The sequence below is a fragment of the Mandrillus leucophaeus genome, unplaced genomic scaffold, assembly GCF_000951045.1.
Source record: "Mandrillus leucophaeus isolate KB7577 unplaced genomic scaffold, Mleu.le_1.0 Scaffold159, whole genome shotgun sequence".
Classification (NCBI taxonomy): Eukaryota; Metazoa; Chordata; class Mammalia; order Primates; family Cercopithecidae; genus Mandrillus; species Mandrillus leucophaeus.
This window is the reverse complement of record NW_012101576.1, coordinates 1,617,423-1,640,308: the sequence shown is the minus strand read 5'-3', so window position 1 is coordinate 1,640,308 and position 22,886 is coordinate 1,617,423. Positions and strand designations below refer to the sequence as shown.

Sequence of the window (22,886 nt, the reverse complement as noted above, 5' to 3'; positions counted from 1 at the left end):
GGCGGAGGCCAGGGCGGCTGTCACCGGCTGGGGAAGCCAAGGGCGAGCCCTGCCGACCCGCGCGCAGCGGGGATTGTCTCTTTTCTTTCTTTTTGGCTAGGTGGTGTAGCTTTGGTCGCGGCAGCTCTGCGGAGTGCGGGAGCCGCGGAGAGAAAGGGGTGGGGGAAGGGGGTGGGGAGACGCCAGCGGCAGGCACACCTCGCTCGCCAGCCAGCCCTGGGAAGTTAGACCACAGGACAGTGGCTGCAGCTGCCAAGGAGACATTTTCTCCCCGAGCAGCCAGGTTCCAGCGTCCTCTGCCAACCCAGCTTGCGGGCTCCCTGTCTACTTTTCTCCAAACAGGCTCCCCGGCGGTCACGAGATTTGAGCTTGTGCGGGGATTGGGCGAGAGTTCCGCATATGGAGGCGCCCTTGCTGGAGCCTCTCGGAGTGGAGCGCGTTTCCTTCTCCCCACCCTGCCCGAGACCCTTCTCAGTTCAGGCTTTGGACAGACTTTCAGAGGGGCCCACCTTTTTATTTCCCTCCTTACAGTTCGTCAATTTTTTTGCCCGGTGCCCGTTCATAATATTGCGTTTGTGTCAGACCTTCGATTTCTATGTTAGATATTAAAGAGTTTCCTTGTATTTTCCTGGGGAGAAACAGAATGTTTAATTATTAGAATACAGAGGTGTATTTTTTGGCCCTCCTCTACCTGTTAGGAAATGCAAAATATTTACCAACCATTTGGATTTCAGATAGCAGCTCCTCCTCCTGTCCCAAGTGAGGAGGATAAAAAGTAATGAGTGTTAAAATGATTGTCAGGACAGTTTCATTTTTAATAGGTGAAAACAGTGATGCAAGAGTGTTTACTAGATTTGGGTTGCCTTCTAAATGACTGGCTGGGAATACATTTTATTTAAAGACTATCAGTGTATATACTGATGGGCTTCAAGTAATTTTAAATGTTTTATGAAGCTAATTTTCTTTATTGATGTTGCTAGTAGGTGAATGGCACTTTCACACCACTCTGCTCCCTCTGGGTTTACTTGACATTTGGAAGGAGCACACTTTGGCTTTAAGAGACTGAATTCAGGCCGGGTGCCGTAGCTCATGCCTGTAATCCCAGCACTTTGGGAGGCTGAGGCGGGCAGATCACCATGTCAGGAGATCGAGACCATCCTGGCTAACACAGTGAAACCCCGTCTCTACTGAAAACACAAAAAATTAGCCGAGCGTGGTGGCACGCACCTGTAATCCTAGCTATTCGGGAGGCTGAGGCAGGAGAATCGCTTGAATCTGGGAGGCTGAGGTTGCAGTGAGCCGAGATCACGCCACTGCATTCCAGCCTGGGCGACAGAGTGAGACTCCATCTCAAAAAAAAAAAAAAAAAAAATCTGAATTCCTAACTCCCAACTCTTCTTTTTGTGGTCTGAGCAAGCCACACACACTATCTCTGCACCTCAGTATTCTTGGCTAGAAAAACTTTTTTGTTTTTTTGAGATGAAATCTTGCTCTGTCTCTCAGGCTGGAGTGCAGTGGCGAGTGCAGTGGCGCGATCTCGGCTCACTGCAACCTCCACCTCCCGGGTTCAAGTGATTCTCCTGCCTCAGCCTCCTGAGTAGCTGGGACTACAGGCACGCGTCACCATGTCCAGCTAATTTTTATATTTTTAGTAGAGATGGGGTTTCGCCATCTTAGCCAGGCTGATCTTGAACTCCTGACCTCGTGATCTGCCTGCCTCAACCTCCCAAAGTGCTGGGATTACAGGTGTGAACCACCCACCGCGCCCAGCCTATAAAAACTATTTAATGGAATTCTTACCAGGATTAAATGATGGGCATATGGCAGGTAATTCTATAAAGATTAAAATTTGTAATTATGAAGAATTATTCTGGATGTATTCACACCTTTCTGATTTGGAGCTTTCATTGGGAGTCTCCACCTCAGCAGCTACAATTATTTCTTAAGTTAATATATCTATCTTTTTGCCCCAATGGGTAGATTTCTGAGTCAATATTTATTTCATAGACAACTATATACAGTTTTATTAGGAGTCTTGTGCTTAAGAGCCAGACTGAACGCTGGAACAAACTTGTACATGCCATAGCATTACATTGGAAAGCATTGATCTAATCATTGGAAAGCATCTTTTTTGTTTCAGGATAAACTGAACACTGGAACAAATTTCCAAATTTTGAGAATAATCACTTAGAATAATATTAATGTGGTTTTACGTGACCATTGTTAACCAACTTAATCCACAATAATATTTTGCTTATTTTGAACCCGAATAGAATATTTGAGGAGAAAAAAAATCACTGAAATGTTTTTAAAGTCATTAAAGTCATATTTTCAATTTATTTACTCAGACTAATTTAATTTTATTATTAGAATAAGGCTAGACATCACTTTCTTTAACTTCACTTACTCATTTTCTGCTTAAGAGTCTTCTCCAGAAGCATACCAAACCCAAGGACAGAATTAAAACTGACTACCATTTAAACTTACGAGGGCTTTTCTTACCTGTTAAAGGCTAATCTTATCAATCAAACGTAGATTATCAGTTATTGGGCATTTTTTACAGGGAAATACTGGGCCTCTGCCATTCAACATTATACTGCTGATCTATTTTATTATAAATGTTGTGCTGTTGTGTTTTTCACATCAATATAATGAGGTGGGAATATAAACACGTTACCTTGGGAAAAATAATAGACGAAAAGTTTTTTTTTGACAGAGTCTTGCTCTGTCACTCAGGATGGAGTGCAGTGGTGCGATCTTGGCTCACTGCAACCTCCACCTCCTGGGTTCAAGCAATTCTCCTGCCTCAGCCTCCCGAGTAACTGGAACTACAGGCACGTGCTACCGTGCCCGGCTAATTTTTTTTTTTTTTTTGTATTTTTGTAGAGAAAAGGTTTCACCATGTTGGCCGGGCTAGTCTTGAACTCCCAAAGTGTTGGGATTACAGGCTTGAGCCACTGCACCCTGCCAAAAAGATATTTATTAGTTATGGAAATTGAGACATGGTTAGCTCCTCTCTCTTCTCTTTCTCATTATCTTTGTCTCCTAAACCACTCAATCCATCTATATGGAGATTGTTGACGCATAGTTCTAGAAGTCATTTGAAAGAAAAATTCCTTGGGTGCTGAGTTTGTAAAATCTGCTGTGATCAGAATGTAGAAAAATTAAGAGGATTTTTTATGTAGGCTAATTTTATTGGAAAAGGTGATAGTGATGATGATAAAAATTAAGCAGGTAAAGAATGAATTGGCCAGGGGCTATCGCTCATGGGTATAATCCCAACGCTCATGGGTATAATCCCAGCATTTTGGGAGGCTGAGGTGAGAGGATCGCTTGAGCCCAGGAGTTTGAGACCAGCCTGGGCAATATAGTGGGACCCCGTCACTACAGAAAATTCAAAAGTTAGCCAAGTGTTGTGGCATACCACATCTGTACTTCCAGCTACTCAGAAGACTGAGGTGGGAGATCACTTGAGTCCAGGAAGTTGAGGCTGCAGTAAGCTATGATGGTGCCACTGTGCTATACCCTGGGTGACAGAAGGAGACTCGGTCTCAAAAAAAAAAAAAAAAAATTTATTAAAGTGATTATTTTAGGAAATATGAGAAGAATTGAGATTTATACTGGGATTACTGAAGTTAAGAGATTAGGAACAGTTTACCTTAATTATGAAACCGTTGCTAATAATGTCTTTACTAACTATATTGCTGATTATTTTCTTTCCATTGTTCACTAGATCTTCCCAACTTTTATTTAGTGCCTACTAACTGTACTTACTTCATGAGAACAGTTTTTGTGTGTAGAGCCTAATTTCTTATCATATGCCTTTAATCTAATATGGCATAATAGCCTTGGATGAACCACCTGACTTCTCTAGGCCTTAGTTTTCTCGTTTGTAAAAGGATGATGATGTTAAGAATATCACAAGATTAAGCGAAAAATACTGTATATAAAGCAGTGGTTTTCAAAATATTTTACTTACATATCCATGAAATAATTTTGAAAAAAGGTTTACATATTTTTAGTCAACATCTATTACTTGTCACTGAGTTTAAATAGTTGAAAAATATAATCTGTAGTGTATTGAAAATATTAATACTTTGATAATGAAGTCTTTATATCTTTATTTTAAATGTATCCAATTAAATATAAATACTACAGTGATGTAATAGTACTATTTTGTAAAATATGTAGACAAGCTTCTAACATTCTGAAAGTTTACATTGTTCCTTTTCGTCTTTGAAGTCATTTCCATGCATTTTCACCACAGAACTTTATCTTATATAATTTTTTTTTGTGCTTTTAAGTGCTTTATTGGGCCAGCGCAGTGGCTCATGCTTGTAATCCCAGCACTTCGGGAGGCCAAGGCAGGTGGATCCCTTGAGGTCAGGAGTTCAAGACCAGCCTGGCCAACATGGCGAAACCCCATCTCTACTAAAAATACAAAAAATTAGCTGGGTATGGTGGTGGGCACCTGTAATCCCAGCTACTTGAGAGGCTGAGGCAGAATTGCTTGAACCCGGGAGGTGGAGGTTGGAGTGAGCCGAGATTGCACCATTGCACTCCAGCCTAGGCGACAGTGAGATTCTGTCTGAAATGAATAAATAAAGTAAAATAAAATAAAGTGCTTTATTGATCACCTGTGAGTAAGGTTCTGAGTGTTACATCTCTTCTGGCTTGAGTTATTACAATTAATGCATAATTGATTAAAACTCTAGTAGTTATGGTGCCTTGAGTAAAGGAGTGTTTTCCTGACACCCTGTTTGAAACCCTGGAGGGTTTAACATTTTGGGTCATGTACTCTTGTAAGATTTGGAATGCATGAGAGATGGTGCCCTTTTATTTTTTTTTAAGTGAGAGACGGGCATTTGTGAAGAGAGATGATGGAAGTAGAATGAGTCTAACCTCTTATCATTTGACCACATGTGAGTTTTCAGGCAGATTGTCTTAGGAAAGAGAACATAGGGAAGTTAAAGTTCTGAAAATTGATTCTCTTGAAACTTACTCGTGCTCATGTGCCCCGGGAAAGTCTTTGTTTACCCAAGTTTGAAGTTGGTATATATTAAGTATATAATTTAGAACCTAGTATATAAGTAGTAAAATGTTACAATATATTTAGTACATTTTAATATTCTCAGTATTTAAGTTCTTTATATAGTATATTTGTTCCATGATCTTCAAAGTCCTTATTTTTAATGTCCTAAAGGAAATCTAAAAAGTAATAGATTTTTATTTTTATTGATGTGGAAATCCTAGTTTATTGAATTATATTTTCCCTTCCTAGTTGTTGGTTTTCTCCAGCAGTCTTATAAATGTAAGACTCCAGTTAAAAGATCTAATAATTTCAAAGTGATTAACCTTTAAATGTTTTATCTAAAACTGAAGACAATTGATTGTTCAACAATTTTATTTTCAGAACTGATATGCTACTGTAGTCTTTTAAAATTATGGTAGCTTGCTATCTAGGTTTCGGTTTGTTTTTTAATCTATTCAGAAGATAAGGTACTTTAAGTCATGGTTGTTTTGTTGGTGAGTCAGGTTTGAGTCTCAGTACTGTTTCTAAATATCAGATAGTTTTGAGGTATAATCTTAAATATTATTACAGATAAAAACAAAATAAACATGGGGTTAATGTCTATTTAATGTTTTAGTTCATTCTGACTTTTACAATGAAAAAGGTAAAACTTACTGGATGCAAAGCATCCCAAGAGGTAGATAAATTATTTTTAATAGTACATGTTACTTTCTCCTATTTTATAGGAAAGGAATCACGTCTGAATTGTGAGAAAAACATAAAGGTCATTACAGCTATTCAATTTCATTTTCAAGAGGTTGGCGAGAGAGGACATCAGCCATTTTTGAGATATATTCCCTTGAGGTTTTATTCATTTGTAGTTGATACGGTGAGAAGAAGCCTTTTTAGGATGAAGAAGGAAGGAACTTAAGAAAGAACTGTCTTCAATAAGCGTATACTAGTAATAATAATAATTAAATCATAGATAATGCTTACCACATGCCACGTACTTATATTCATTTAATTTTTGAGCAACTCTGTCAGATAGGTACTCTCATCATCCATATTTTTAGAGATAAGGAAAACTGAGGCACAGACAGATTAAATAGATTTATCCAAGGTGACACAGCTACCAAGTAGCAGAGCTGGTATTCAGATTCTGGGAGTTGGGCTCTATAGTTCATACTCTTAACCATTGCACTAAAATGTCCCTCTTTTCCTGTATCAGTCATCTCTTGGGCCTAGTTGGCACATATATAATTGAAAATAGTAGAGTCCAGTTCAGAGTTAGGGAAGGAAAATTGTGAAATGCTTAATTAGGCATTCTTTGCTATCAGACAGGATTGCTCTATGTATGCCTCTCCTGTATCCTCTACCCGCTCACCCATATTGGAAGAGCTGTTAGTTCCCACAGCTTGGATACCAGTTTCTGTCAGATTGAACCCTTAATTACAATGCTAAGAATTTTTTTGGAAACTTACTTATTTATTGAGACAGGGTCTTGCTCTGTTGCCCAGGCTGGAGTGCAGTAGTGTGGTCATGACTCACTGCAGCCTCGAACTCCTGGGCTCAAGCGATCCTCCCACCTCAGCCTCTTGAGTAACTGGGACTACAAGTGCACGCGACCACATCCAGCTAATTTTTTGTAGTTTTAGTAGAGACAGGGTCTCACTGTGTTTCCCAGACTGGCCTCAAACTCCTGGGCTCAAGCCATCCATCCTCCTTGGCCTCCCAAAGTACTGAGATTATAGGTAAGAGCCACTGCACCCAGCCTGTAGCTGTTACTTTTTTATGGGGAAAAATTTAAAAAATAGTTTAATACCTGTTTGAGAAGGGCCATTTAATGAAGATATTTTAATTCAGACTTTCTGTAAGGCAAGAATGAGATACAAGGAAATTATGTTTAAATATTTAGCGTGATATGCCATTAAGACTTGAGACTTAATGGAAAACTTTCTTTGTTGCATTTCATGTTCTGTTAAGTAGGATTTAAATGATCTTATTGTCATGATTCCATTGTGCAAAATCAGTTCCATATTAAAGGATTGAAGTTTAGGATATTCACTTTGTATAACGTTAGATTTTATGAATTAAGTAAAGGCTTCTGACCTACTTAAATAGGGTTTTTGTTTTATTACCATTGAGTGGGTTGACTAATTTGTGTTTCTATTTTTGTTTACAGGGTGAAAACTTAAATATGTATCTTAATATTGAAGTCTTAAAAAGATATCTCAAAGTTTCTTTTTTTTTTTTTTTTTTCGAGGTGGAGTTTTGCTCTTGTTACCCAGGCTGGAGTGCAATAGAGCAATCTCGGCTCACCGCAACCTCTGCCTCCCGGGTTCAAGTGATCATCCTGCCTCAGCCTCTCAAGTAGCTGGGATTACAGGCATGCACCAACCACACCCGGCTAATTTTTGTATTTTTAGTAGAGATGGGATTTCTCCATGTTGGTCAGGCTGGTCTTGAACTTCCGACCTCAAGTGATCCGCCCACCTAAGCCTCCCAAAGTGCTGGGATTACAGGCTTGAGCCACAGGGCTTGGCCAGTTTATTTGCATTGAATATAAATTTCACATAATGAACTGTAATTTGGCATTTTCCTAAATTCTCAGCTCATGCTTTCGTGTCCTCTTTTATTAAAGATATGACAAAATACAAAAGGCTTTTGAATACTTTGGTAGTGTTTCTTCTTTCAGTTCTCTTTTCTTCTTAATTTTCCTTATACATAGAATTTTAAGATAAATTTATATTTTATGGCAACGTGTGATTTTTTAACTAAAATTTATTGATTAGTAATGATATATGATGCTTGTCTAAAAATAAAAATATTGAGTGGTACTATATTATTGCCTGATAGATAACTTCTCTAAGATGGAGATTACAGTAGTAGTTCTCCTACCACTAGAAATGAATGTTCTTCATTCCAAGTATCTTATAACTTTATAAAGGATTACAGTTTAACCTCGGAATTATTTTAATATTTTATGTGAGTAATTTTAGAATTCTGGCTATTAATGGTAATTATCAGTACCACATAAAAGTCATTGATGAGCCGGGTGCAGTGGCTCACGCCTGTCATCCCAGCACTTTGGGAGGCCGAGGTGGGTGGATCACCTGAGGTTGGGAGTTCGAGACCAGCCTGACCAACATGGAGAAACCTTGTCTCTACTAAAAATACAAAGTTAGCCAAGCATGGTGGCGCGTTCCTGTAATCCCAGGACTTTGGCAGGCCAAGGCAGGCGGATCACGAGGTCAGGAGTTGAAGACCAGCCTGGCCAACATGGTGAAACCCCGTCTCTACTAAAATACAAAAATTAGCTGGGCGTGGTGGTGCATGCCTGTAATCCCAGTTACTCGGGAGTCTGAGGCAGGAGAATCGCTTGAACTTGGGAGGCAGAGGTTGCAGTGAGCCTAGATCGTGCTATTGAACAGCCTGGGCAACAAGAGTGAAACTTCATCTCAAAAAAAGAAAAGTAGCAGCAATGCTTCATTTGTTGATAGTTTTAATGAATTAAATGCAACTAAGAATTAGGTAGACCAGAAGAATAACACTGAATGATTAAAATAATAGATAGCGTCTACAGGCATGTAACTTAGCTCTGGCATAGCTGTCTCAGCCCTTCATGCTGTTGATTCTTAATTTATATGAAGGTTTAATAGGGCTTGATTTTTCTGACTTTCTAGGCTATAAAATATTATAAATTAGAGGCTGGGTGTGGTGGCATGCAGCTGTGATCCCAACTACTTGGAAGGCTGAGGCAGTAGGATTGCTTGAGGCCAGTAGTTCGAGACCAGCCTAGGCAACGTAGCCAGACTTCACATCTTTAAAAAGAAAGAAAGAAATTAGAAAATGTTACTATTCTTCCAAGTCAGAAGTAGAAGTAGACTTTGAGATTATATTAAGAAGAAATTGCATTAACTTTTTTACCTTGACTTTTTTTTTTTTTTTTTTTTTGAGATGGAGCCTGGCTCTGATACCCAGGCTAGAGTGCAGCTGTGTGATCTCGGCTCACTGCAACCTCTGCCTCCCAGGTTCAAGTGATCCTCCTGCCTCAGCCTCCCAAGTAGCTGGGATTACAGGCGTGCGCGACCACACCTGGCTAATTTTCTCATTTTTAGTAGAGACGGGGTTTCGCCACGTTGGCCAGACTGGTCTTGAACTCCTGACCTCTGATGATCCGCCTGCCTTAGCCTCCCAAAGTGCTGGGATTACAGGCGTGAGCCACTGCACCCAGCCTTTTTTATTTTTATTTTTCTTGACTTTTCTTCTAATATAGAGCACAAACTTTTATAAATATAAAATGTCATAAATGAACTTAAGTTTAAAAGTGAATAGCTGGCAGACCCTTAGCAAGAAATAAAATTAAATAAAAAGCAGACATAAGTGTTTAAAAATTACAGCACTCTTGACCCATTTAGATATGGGGCAAAACAGTACCTGAGGCATTCTTTCTCGTTTAAAAGTCTTGAGTTTTTAAAGATGATCTCTAAGTAATGTATGGAAGTTTATATCAGATTTATTACCTTCTGTCAAGTAGAGATATGTAATGTACTGAAGAAAGTCTTTTTTACTTTAAAAGGGATAAACCAGCATTTGTAAAATTTCCTTAATTTTTATAAACAAGCTATTTACTATATGTAATGTAAATCTATTTTCCTTTTGTTTTCCTGTATTTTCTTTCCTTGTCCTCCTTTGCAGATACTGTACTAAAACTGAAATAAAGCTTACTTTTTTTTTTTTTTGAGATGGAGTCTCGCTCTGTCATCCAGGCTGGAGTGCAGTGGCACATCTTGGCTCACTGCAAGCTCCGCCTTCCGGAATCACACTATTCTCTTGCCTCAGCCTCCCAGGTAGCTGGAACTACAGGCGCCTGCCACCATGCCTGGCTAATTTTTCGTTTTCATATTTTTAGTAGAAACGGGGTTTCACTGTGTTAGCCAAGATGGTCTCGATCTGACCTCATGATCCGCCCACCTCGCCCGCCCAAAGTACTGGGATTACAGGGATGAGCCACCGTGTCCGGCCAGCTTACTTTGTTTATACTTATTTTGAGTGTAAATAAAATCCATCATATTCAAAGTAATTATTTTTTTCCCCCAGGTGCTACAAAGTACACAGATAAAGACAATGGAGGGATGCTTGTATGGTCTCCATATCACAGTATCCCAGATGCCAAATGTAAGTTTTCTGAAATTGAATGTTAATGTCAGCAGGAGTTTATCACCCAATTCAAAATGTGACTTATATTTGTTTTTGGGTCTTTTAGATTCTCATAAAACAGTTTTGTCTTTGTTTTTATTATTATTCTTATTTTTTTTTAATGGAGGTTGTTATATTAGAATGTTTTTCCTTTTGGAAGATAGTGGGTTGATCATTCCAATTTGTGTCAGGCCCATGAAGAATGAAAAACCTAGGATCTGATGGCATTGCTGCTTAAATCCTCAAGCAGGGGAGGGAGTTACTATGTAGACATCTGCCCAGGCTTTTCCTCAGTATTTGGAGCGGTAAAGACATGCCTTCAAACTTCAAAGAGCCCACTATCATTACCATTTTAAAGAGGAAAGGGGAAAGAACTGACTTCAGCAGCCATCAGGTCATCTTTGTGCTCTCCATTTCTGGACGGAGACCTTCTGGATCATTGACCATGCACTTCTTGAATCATGGTGTGGCTTTAGACTTCAATGTGATGTAGCGGACCTGATCCTTTGCGGCACATCAGATATAGGAAACGTGCAGGTAACAACACTAAGATCCCCACCCCTCCATTCAGTTATCATTTAGTTTGTTAAATAACAACAAGAACAACAACGACACTGAACAGTTAATTCTAGCAGCTGTAAGATAAGCTTGTCTTTTTAGAATATTTACTAACGTCTTAAAGGTGTCTGATTTATTTAGTCCCATGAAAATTAATGATATCCTATCGTGTATAGTAAGTCGAATCATGCTTATTGATGTAATAAGAGAGCTAAAAATTGAAAACTGAGTATGTTTCTGCTTAACTGATAAATCTTTCTATTTAAGAGCTGTAAAACACCAGCCAAAGGTCTAGCTGGTAGTCTAGAAATTGTGTGCCCTTGAAGCATTCCTAACAGAAAACATGAAATTATTCATCTGGCCTGGGACTGTTTAATGAGAACCTGAAAGAGACTATTAGTTTCCCAGGTTCAATCCTCGTTACAGACAAAGGTTTTCATTCACAAACTGAGCATCAGGGTATCATTGAATTTTACTGGCTTAGTTCTGTTTTATACAATGGTTCATTTCTTAGCAAAGTGGAAACAAAATTCAGCCACAGAGTCCTGGTAGTGTAGTGTTCATGTGGAATATTTAAATGAAGGTCTAGGGCGATGGTTTTCAGCCCTGGAAGTGCATTGGAATCACTTGGGGAATTTTTTTTTTTTTAAGTACTTATATCTAGTCTCTTTCTCAGACCAATTAAGTCAGAGGCTTCAAGGGTGGATCCTGGATGTCTTACTTTTTAAAAGCTCCCACACTGATTGTAATGCATAGCCAGGGTTGGAAACCACAAGTCAATTGGTGTTGTTCAGCATATATTTAGACCTGTCATGTATTTAAGTGCTTTGGGCTGTAAACAAAATGTAATATTTGGGTTTTCTACACAAAAAGCTTACCCTTTGTGGGGAGATTTGATAGCATACATTTAAACATTTTATTATAATAGCATTATTGTTATAAGAGCATATTCATGTATTAGACTGTACTGACTAATAATCACAGCAAATACTTATAAAATTCTTAAAATGGACCAGGTGCTGTTCTGGGCATTTTCCATTTATTAACTATTTAATCACAGGAGGAAGGTAGTGTTTTTAACAACTATTTAGAGTGAGGAAACTAAGGTACAAAAAGGTCAAAAGTTACTTGGCCAAAGTCAAAAAACAGCAATAAGCTGATAATCAAACCTAGGTAGACTAGCTGTTCCGGAATCAGGATTCTTAACCACTGCTTCTCAAAAATACTTCCAAAAAGTTAATTTATACATACACACACATATAAAAATTAATTAGAATCAAGGAAGAGCGATTTTATGGAGTTCACATAAAACTGAGTTCTGGTGAATGTGTTGGACTTCTCAGCAATGAGGCCTTGAAATAATAGCCAGTTTATCATCATTGAAACTGCTTATCTAAATAATTCTGTTGGCTTAATTACATATGGAAGATAAATGAAAGTGGAATACTCAAACATGCTTTGTATTACAAGCAGGAAGAGCTGAAGAAAATTTAGGAGTACTGAAGCATACTTAAATGTGTCATTGTTATGTATAACTGGCAGAACTATAAGCTATCCTTTATACCTCAATCAAAAATGGAATGGTAAAGGCTTTGGATCAACTCTAAATATGTGAAAGGGTCTTAAACGGCTAACTCTCTTCAAATAAAGACTATTAGAAAAGAAATTATCTTAATATTTTATACAATAATTAGATCTATTGGCTACCCACAGATTGGTCTTTTTCTGCATACAAAAATATAGTAATGTCATTGAATTTAGTAAGTATAACGTGTAGTTGTAGAGATAAGTTATACTAAATAAAATTTTAAACCAGGTGAGCATCTGATCTTGCTATTACAAGTCTCTTTGTAACATTTCATGGGAGGTATCTTTGGCTATTTTTTTACCCTGGAATATAAGTTGTTTTGCTTTGCTATGTTAAGAACAAAAGTAGACCTAGGTAAATTAATTAAATGAGGATAATTAATTATATACCATTATTTCATTGCAGTGGATGAATACATTGCAATTGCAAAGGAGAAGCATGGCTACAATGTGGAACAGGTATGTAGAGAAACACTTCAATAGTAAGGCTTGTCTCAATATTTACCAAATCCAGAGAGTCTCATCATAGTTTCTGTCCTAACAAAGTGCATAATCTTGACCAGCTATTTTATAGATACCACAAAAGTCCTAGCAAAGAGTGACCTTTCAATATTAAGGAGTTTGCTTTTATAAACATTATTCATCTCAAGGGCTTAAATATTTTTCTCTCAGTATATCTGTTTCTTATTCTACTTTGAGTTCTGAAAATTTCTGGAAGCCTTCAGTATTCCTCTGGCAATGCTTTTCAAAATGAAAAGTTAAGGTTTTGGTGTATTTTGGAGTCAGCGTACACAGATAGAACTTTAAAACAATTCTTTTATTTATAAAAAATTTTATTAATGATAGCGGTAATTCTCTTTTGACTTTTTGTTCTATAGGATCTAAAAGTTAAACTTTACATTTAAGGGAATATTTAAGACTTTTAAATTTTGAATGAAATTACAAAAGGCTGTTTTTGTTAGATAACTTTAAAAGGATATATCTATATATGATATATCTGTCTGTATGTAGAGTTAAGTCTCTTCAAATAAAAATTATAACAAAATCAAGAAATTATCTTAATATTTTATACTATAATTCGATCTAATGGCTACCCACAGATTGGTCTTTTTCTGCATACAAAATATAGTAATGTCATTGAATTTAGTAAGTATAACATACATAGTCATGGAGATAAGTTATATTAAATAGACTATAATGTATTTATATAATGTATATTATGTAATATACTGTGTTATATATAATATACTATATATAGAGAGACAAATATATGTACATTATCCTTAGTAATAAGGGAATGGAAAATATGGAAAAATGAAATGAAAGAGATCTTAAATCTCAAATAAGTATTTCAACCTTTATCAGACTTTATAGTAAAATAGGTAGATTTGTTTTAAGATAAGTAAGAAAGGTAAATTATCTGTAACCTGGGTTATCAAGAGCTAACTTTATAGTCCAATTACATGGTAAAGGAATATTTTTGTGAAATTGAGATGTTTATTTTATCTATATCTACCTAAATGTAATTAACTTTTGTGTGAATTTTGAAGCCTTTGATTGCCTATTTTGTTTTTAAGCCTTGCCTTTCTGTTTAATATTTGAGAAAGTTAATCCTTTAAAATAGGACTATCCATATGTTCGTTTTCCTGTGTATTTTAAAGGACTGTTATCAGAGTACAGAAATTAACAAACTCAGTATTTAAAAAGTGGCTATATCTCTTAGAAAATAAAAGTTTGTGCCCTAAGCGATGCTTAATACCTTATAATAAAGAGAAAGGCCTACTACTTAAAATAGAAGGGGAATTTATGGAATTTTTGGAAGTTGTCCATTTCAGTCTTTGTTTTGATTTGGTAATTAAGTCATTGAAGTTATTTATATGCCTCCTAATAATTCTGTTTATATGTTCTGATAATAAATAACTTAAATGTGGTTAAAAAATTGTTAAAGTTGCAGTGGAGGTACTTTTACTTCTTGGACATGGTTAGCCTGTGATACACTTGTAAAAGATTAAAACTTAAATATCTCCCTACTAAGCCCCAAATGAGCATTTCTGGCTTTGTGGCATCTGATCATTTCATGCAAGTATGGATTTACTGGAAAATTTCCTTTTAGCATATTTTTTCCTACATATTGACAAATTTTAAAATGTGGGTTAAACTCTTGGTGTGAACCTACAAATCTGCTTTGTAGTCACTCTCCTCAGCTCACTGTTTTTCCTAGATTCTGCAGCAAATATGGTATGTAAGAACATTCACTGTTCTGAGGCCCTGATTTAAAAGAAATAAATAAATGAGGTCTGCTACCTGGGCGCCCCTGATTTAAAGTCCCAAACTGTGAGTCTATCTTCAGTTGAAGTCATAGGCTTAAGATTTTGATCTAATTTGTGTTTAACTTTCTTAAGTGTGATGGAACATAAGTCCATTAAAACCAAAGGGGAATGATTTCTCTTCAAAGGCACTTGGCATGTTGTTCTGGCATAAACATAACATTGAGAAGTCCCTTGCTGATCTCCCTAATTTCACTCCCTTTCCGGATGAGTGGACAGTGGAAGATAAAGTCCTATTTGAACAAGCCTTTAGTTTTCATGGAAAGAGCTTTCACAGGATTCAGCAAATGGTATGGTAATTTTAATCTTACTGTGGTTCATATGTGAATGATATCTTAAGCTACTATTGAACACGTCCTACTTATTAAATACAAAAACATTCTTCAATTTAATTTTAAAAACTATTTGGAAACAGGTATATTTGTATACAATCCTATTTTCTGCAACCACTCTTACATGACAGTTATGTGCTATTGCATTACAGTAAATTAGCTTTTATTTTGACTTACATAACATGTAATAATACACATGTAATAGAGTTATTTCGTATGTTGTTTCAGGAAAAAAAAAATTTCAACTTTATTTTTAAATGTTTCACTCTTTGACACGAGGATTTTTTCCAACTTATATATTTTTGGATATGAAAGTCCCGTTTTAAAAAGTCCTTATTAGGCTGGGCGCGGTGGCTCATGACCGTAATCCAGCACTTTCGGAGGCTGAGGCAGGCGGATCATGAGGTCAGGAGATCGAGACCATCCTGGCTAACACGGTGAAACCCTGTCTCTACTAAAAATACAAAAAATTAGCCGGGTGTGGTGGCACGCGCCTGTCGCCCAGCTATTTGGGAGGCTGAGGCAGAAGAATAGCTTGAACCCAGGAAGCAGAGGTTGCAGTGAACTGAAATCACACCACTGCATTCCAGCCTGGGTAACAGAGCAAGACTCTGTCTCAAAAAACAAAAAACAAATTATTTCAATATTGTCCAGATGGTGCTGCTGCTTTTTTCTTTCTTTCTTTTTTTTTTTTTTTTTTTGTGTGTGTGTGGAGAGAAACTGCTCTGTATTTCTAGTTCCTACATTTTTAGTATTGTGTCAAAATAATGTAAATCTGAGAAGTTCCTGCATAAAACTATTTTAACCTCAGTAGATGAAAATTAGATAATGTTTGCAAATATATCTAGGTGTCTTCCATGATGAAAGAGAACATTTTTGGTGGGGAAGTTGCATCCTTGTTTTCACTATGACAGATCAGTCAGTGCATGATCATCAGTCATTTTAATACTCAGACTTCATTTGATGGCCAAAGCCTGTTTGCATTATTTACCATTTTAAGACTGGATTTAAAACAAAGTTATTCAAAAAAATGTATTGTTAAGAATTGAATAGCTTTTCTTTAAAACATCTTGCTAAATGAAAGAAGCAAGACACAAAGGTCACATATTGTATGATTCCCTTTATGTAAAATGTCCAGAATAGGCAAATCCATAGAGAGAGAAGGCAGATTAGTGGTTGCCAGGGACTGGTGGAGGGGTAGAATAGGGAATGATTGCTAATGGGTACAGGATTTCTTTTTGAGATTATGAAAATGTTCTGGAATTAGATAGAGATGGTGATTGTACAAGTTAGTGAATTTACCAAAACCACTAATATGTACACTTGAAATAGTGAATTTTATTTTATGTGAATTATATATATTGAATACTAACATGACTGCGCTGGGAACTTCTGGGGACATTCTCACCAAATTAGTTTGTGACCTCTTCCCCTCCTCTTCCAGAACAAATAGGAATATTCATTCAGAAATGTCAGTGACATTGATATGGGATACTGACTGTAGTAGTACTTTTTAGCTCTATAATTCATAAAGGTACCCATGAAATATTTTTTAATTATGCCTTTACTAAATAGTAAAGAATATCATCAAAATTATTATTCATTTTGTTTATGAATTAAACTTGCTGATATTAACATGATTTTTTTTAAGCTTCCAGATAAGACAATTGCAAGCCTTGTAAAATATTACTATTCTTGGAAAAAAACTCGCTCTAGGACAAGTTTGATGGATCGCCAGGCTCGTAAACTAGCTAATAGACATAATCAGGGTGACAGGTAGGTTGGTTACCTTCATATAGTTACATTGTTAGGGACACTGCATTGGGTTGCTTACATTTCCTAAGGCAGAAAATTTATGACAACACATTGTAAATATTCCTTATTCTTACGTTTATGTTTCTACTCTGACAAGAAGAGCCAAGTGGTTAGAAGTTTTAATATTAAGACCTCTTTCACCTCTTTTAATTTTAATCACAAACGCTTCCTTTTAGTATTGATATTTAATACACATTTAGAATATATTAAAGAATATGTTCTATGAAAGAAGCTCTTTTTATAATTACCTGAGTAACCGAAATCCTTATTATTGAGGCTAAATCTTTTGATAGTATAAAGTCATTTTGTTTCATTTTGTCTGTATTCTCCAATTGGAGGACTGAAATTTAAGTATTACATCAATTTGTATGTGTTCCCATTTCCCAAATGGTATTTCTTTTTAAATCCCTTTCCCACTGGGTCTCTGTTTTTGAGCTAGAAGTGTTTGCTAAAAGGATTCTGTATACCCAATGAGATAAATGTTTCTGAACACTACAGAAATCTGAATTAAAAGCTCATCTTCTCAAGTACAACTCTTATTCTGTTAAATAATATTTAGTAAAATTATTAAGATATATATATATTACAGTTTGATAAGAGCACTAGAATACAATAAAAAGAAGGGAATTGGTTGGGTGCAGTGGCTCACACCTGTAATCTCCGCACTTTGGGAGGCTGAGGTGGGCAGATCACTTGAGGTCAGGAGTTTAAGACCAGCCTGGCCAACATGGTGAAACCCCATCTCTATTAAAAATACAAAAATTAGCTGGGTGTGGTGGTGGGCACCTGTAATCCCAGCTACTTGGGAGGCTGAGGTGAGAGAATCGCTTGAACCCAGGAGGCAAAGGTTGCAGTGAGCTGAGATCGTGCCATTGCACTCCAGCCTGGGCAATAAGAGTGAAACACTGTCTTAAAAAAAAAAGGGGGGAATTAAGTGTACTAATTTTTGTTTCTTCTCAGTGATGATGATGTAGAAGAAACACATCCAATGGATGGGAATGATAGTGATTATGATCCCAAAAAAGAAGCCAAAAAAGAGGTAATGATGATCATTAGAAGTGCTTGTGATTGTTCTACAAATCTGCTGAAAAAGAATGAACAGTACTTCATATTAAGAAAAACTTTTTAATGTAATGTTTTATGAGATAGTAAATTTCAGTGTTAATTAGCAATACAGTCATACCTAGAACCCCAGTTAACCAAGCTGTTGAAAGTTGAAAATACCATTGAAACTGGAGAAAGATCTGAGTTTGTTTAAACTTAGCATTTACTAGATATGTGACCTCATCCAATTTAGTGACTCATTCTTCTGAAGAAACTCAATGCCATGGGTCATTCATCACTTTAAACTCTTTCATCAATGTTATTTTAAAAATGTTCATTCTACCTCAATTTTGTGTTTTACTAATTTTCTTTCTACGGCTAAATATTGTCAGATTCCTTAATTCCTTCATTTTCTTCCCCAAGTCTGCCTTACCTTTGTTTCCCAGAGCCATGGTCCCAATGATCAACTATGAGAATCTCTTTCTTTCCCATTTCCCCATTCCTTTAACTCCCTACTTCCCTTATCCTTCTGCCATACCATCCCTAGCCCTGTAAACTCATGATGCTGGATTAGTTGCTATTCATGGTCTAAGAGACACAGCAGGAGAAAATGATACAATTATGTAAATTGTAAATTGTTGCTACTATGGAAAACAGTTTCCAGTCTCACTGTAGTCCTTAAGTGCCTCTTAGTTTTTAATCTCTAAGTCCCAGGTTTTTTTCTTGGTAAAACGAAAATAATAGGATTGTTTTGAGAATCAAAGAGGTAATATGTATAAAAGCACTTTTTATAGTACCCAGGACATAGAAATCTTGTATACAAGTTGCTGTTTTATCTGGGCAGCTGTTTTGAACATTCCTTCTCTTCCTACACATTGCCTAATACCCCTCCACCCCTAAAAACACTTGGCAGATAGCTTCATCCATGTCACGGAGAAAGTGTCAGACAGAAGCTGTCTTAAATTCCAGCCCTTCTTCTAAGTTCTATGCTACCATGCTGGCCTTTCCACTGTGGCGTATTAGTACTTAGAACATATTACAGTTACTGTATTTTGCCCACTAAGCTGCGAACTCTTTGAAGTCAGGGACTGAGTTATTCATTTGTATCCCCTGACACTTTGCACAGTACCTGGTATATGGCAAATATTCAATAAATGTTTATTCAATAAATGGTTGTTGAATGAACAGTCTTGGGACTTAATATCCCTCTCTCACAGTAAGAAAGATCTTTTTTCTTTTCCTATACAATTTCACTGCTTGTGTGATCCTATCTATCCCTTCGTGTCTACTCTGAGACGTTCTCCACCAGTTATCCCTTGTCTTTCCCATATTTTCAACCTTTCAGTGCAGCCAAAAGTATGTTCAAGTCTTCCATTTAAAAGTATATCTCTGGCTGGGCGCAGTGGCTCACGCCTGTTGTAATCCCAGCACTTTGGGAGGCCGAGGCGGGCAGATCACCTGAGGTCAGGAGTTCGAGACCAGCCTGACCAACATGGAGAAACCCTGTCTGTACTAAAAATAAAAAATTAGCTGAGCATGCTGGCACATGCCTGTAATCCCAGTTACTCGGGAGGTCGAGGCAGGAGAATCGCTTGAACCTGGGAGGCGGAGGTTGCAGTGAGCCGAGGTTGCAACATACTCCAGCCTGGGTAACAAGAGTGAAACTCCATCTCAAAAAAAAAAAAAAAAGTGTATGTCTTAACCACTCTAGAAAACAAATCACCCTTCTTAGCACTACTTCACTTTTGAGTTTGTTTTAGTCAGGCTGCTTCTGTCCCACCACTTCACTGAAACTGCTGACAGGTTACCAATGATTTCCAAAATGCAACATCCAGTGATCAGTTGTATTCTACTCGTGCTTTCTGTATCAAATTACCGACCCCTCTCTTCTTGAAAAGCTGTCTTTGACTTTTGTAATGCCATTCTGATTCCTGTCTACCTTTTTAACCATTGTGTCACAATTTTAGTGGCATCTTTTTCTTTCTTACTCTATTCTTTTGTCATTATTCTTTTTAATTCTGTCTCTCAAAAAACTGTGAGATTTGATCTCTCTGTTCTTTGTGTGATTGCCGCCTTCTTAGGTTCTCATCTCTTCTCTGAATTATCCTAACAGTTTTCTCTCTGATTATCTCTATGCCTCCCTTTTTCAGATTCTCCATACCACCCTTTCCAGTCCATTGGCTACCCTGTTGCCAAAGCAATCCTTTGTAAAGTTGCCAATTCACTGCTTGGTGAATCCTTCCATGGTGTTGTCTATAGGATAAAATACAAACTCTCCAGTTATGCATTCCCTACCCTTCCCCATTTATATCAGAGTACTAACAGTGTTTTAGATATGTCTTTTAGTTCCCTGGCTTTTGTCCTATGATTATGTTGGTCCCTTTTTTTCTGGAATTCCTTTCTTCCCAAATCTGCCTAGGAAATTCCTTACAACTCTACAAGATGTATCTTCTCTATGAAATCTTGTGCCTTATCTTGAATTGACAACCTCCTTATTTCTCCTTAAATCTACTGCAGTACTAATTCTACTGAGTGGTAGTTGTTTACTCATAGTTTCCTCTTCCTGCCTTCCTGTCTGTGTGGTGAGCTCTTTAAGAGCAAGAATATATTTTAACTATTTTCCACTCCCAGGGGCTGATACATAGTAAGCATTTAGTAAAATTTTAATGAATGAGAATACATACTATATGCTCTTTATTATGATATAAACCTGAAAACTTAGGAATTTGCTACCTAGAAAGTATATGTGTGTGTATATATATATATGGAATATATAGTTTTGCCCAACTATGCAAGATGATACATACTTATTTGGTCTTTTGCTCATGATCTCATCTTACCAGAAAATAAATAATATGAGGGAAGTATAAGTTAAAAAGTTTTAAGAGGATATTGCAGAGGTGTGGTCCAAGACTAGCACGATGTGTCAGCAGCTTCATTCATTTCTCCGCTCATTCCAAGCAATAAGGTTACCAGGCAGGGAAAGAAACTACATTATTGCTTTTAATACAGATCTTTGTAGCTGCTTCTGCGTGTTGTTAACATATTACATAGAAACTTAATTTTAACTTTTAAAAATTGTGAACTATATATATTGTAGAGTATGTACAGTTTAAAGAAAAATGATAGATACCAGTGTATCTACCACTGAGCTGAAGAAACAGGACTTCTGTTTGTGTTTCCTCAATTGGATATTCTTTTTTGTTTGTTTGTTTTTGAGAGGGAGTCTCACTTTGTCCCCCAGGCTAGAGTGCAGTGGCGTGATCTTGGCTCCCTGCAGCTTCCACCTGGGCTCAAGCAATTCTCCTGCCCCAGCCTCCCGAGTAGCTGGGATTATAGGCATGTGTCACCATGCCTGACTAATTTTTGTATTTTAAGTAGAAATGGGGTTTCGCCATTTTGGCTAGACTGGTCTAGAACTCCTGACCTTAGGTGATTGGCCTGCCTCAGCTTCCCAAAGTGCTGGGATTATAGGCGTGAGCCACCATGGCCGGCCTCAATTGCACATTCTCACCTTCTCTCTAGAGGGAGCCAGTATAATGAAATTTATTAATTATTCACTTCTTTCTTTATAGTTTTATCACGTATGTATATTATCACATATAATGATGATTATCATTCAGTTTCATTTATTTCATACTTTATTTAAATGGAATCATATTTATGTATTCTTCAGTACCTGCCTTTTGTTATTATTTTTGCGATTCATTTTTATTGCTATATTATAGTGTTCCATTGTATACATATACTGCAACTTATTCACTCTCCAATTAATAAACTTAATTTCCAGCTTTTTATTATGCACACTGCTGATATGAACATGTTCTGGATACACATGTCTTAGAGTTCCTTTGGTACAATAGTTCTCAGCTAGGTTTAGCACTGACCCCATAGGGGACATTTAGAAATTGTGGAGGTGTTTTCATTGTTACAGTGATTGTGGGGCATTTCAGTTGTTGAGTGGGTAGGAGAAACAGATGACAACTATACTGAAATGCAAAGCACAGATTGTTTCACCAAAATACCAACAGTGATTTATTGAGTAACAGTGTCCCAGGATTCTTTGGAATGGAGTCACTCTATTTTAGGGAATAGCCACATTAAACTTTCCTAGGTAATGGCAAATTGTTTTCTATAGCTGATATACCTCCAGTAGGCTATGAGAGTACCCATTGTCTACTTTTGCCAATGCTTGATCAGACTTTTAAAATGTTCCAAATCTGGCAGTATGAGATGGCATTTCATTGTGTCCTCAGTTTCATTCATAGGTAACTACTGAGGCTATGTGTTTTTCTCTCTATTAGCTGTTGTTACATCTTTTTAAAAGTGTTTTGTTTGTGGAATTTTTTGTTTTGTTTTTTTTTTTTTGGGACAGAATCTTGCTTGTTGCCCAAGCTAGTGTGCAGTGGTGTGATCATAGCCACTGCAGCTTCAAACTTGTGGACTCAAATGATCCTTCTGCTTCATCCTCCCAAGTAGCTGGGATTGCAGACGTGAGCCAGCATGCCTGGCTTGTAGTTTTTTATTTTTTCCACCTATTTTTCCACTTGATAGTTGTCTTTTTCTTGCAGATTGAATGTAAAGTTTTTTCTTATTGAATTCTTTGTATATTCTGGATATGAGTCCTTTGGTTAACAGCAAAGATCTTTTACCAGTTTGCAGTTTGTCTTTTTACTCTCTACAGGGAAGTAAACAGCTATTTCATCAAAAGCATATAAATTTTAAATTTATTATTTATTTTTTTATTTATTTGAGACAGAGTCTCGCTCTGTCGCCCAGGCTGGAGTGCAGTGGTGCGATCTCAGCTCACTGCAAGGTCCGCCTGCCGTGCTGAGTAGCTGGCACTACAGGCGCAGGCCATTATGCCTGGCTAATTTTTTTTTTTTTTTTTTTTGTATTTTTAGTAGACGGGGTTTCATCATGTTAGCCAGGATGGTCTCGATCTCCTGACCTCGTGATGCGTCCGCCTCACCCTCCCAAAGTGCTGGGATTACAGATGTGAGCCACCGCACC

General features: G+C 37.1%; 1 protein-coding gene across 1 annotated transcript in view; it reads left to right on the top strand.

Moving 5' to 3' along the window:
• RCOR3 (REST corepressor 3) overlaps positions 1 to 22,886 on the top strand; it is a 64,107-nt gene that overhangs the window by 1,935 nt on the left and 39,286 nt on the right. The window contains exons 2-7 of the mRNA XM_011975855.1: positions 101 to 571; positions 10,092 to 10,189; positions 12,762 to 12,814; positions 14,811 to 14,972; positions 16,666 to 16,790; positions 17,790 to 17,868. Of these exons, the coding sequence (XP_011831245.1) occupies positions 101 to 571; positions 10,092 to 10,189; positions 12,762 to 12,814; positions 14,811 to 14,972; positions 16,666 to 16,790; positions 17,790 to 17,868 (988 nt within the window). The remainder of the gene's footprint in view (positions 1 to 100; positions 572 to 10,091; positions 10,190 to 12,761; positions 12,815 to 14,810; positions 14,973 to 16,665; positions 16,791 to 17,789; positions 17,869 to 22,886) is intronic.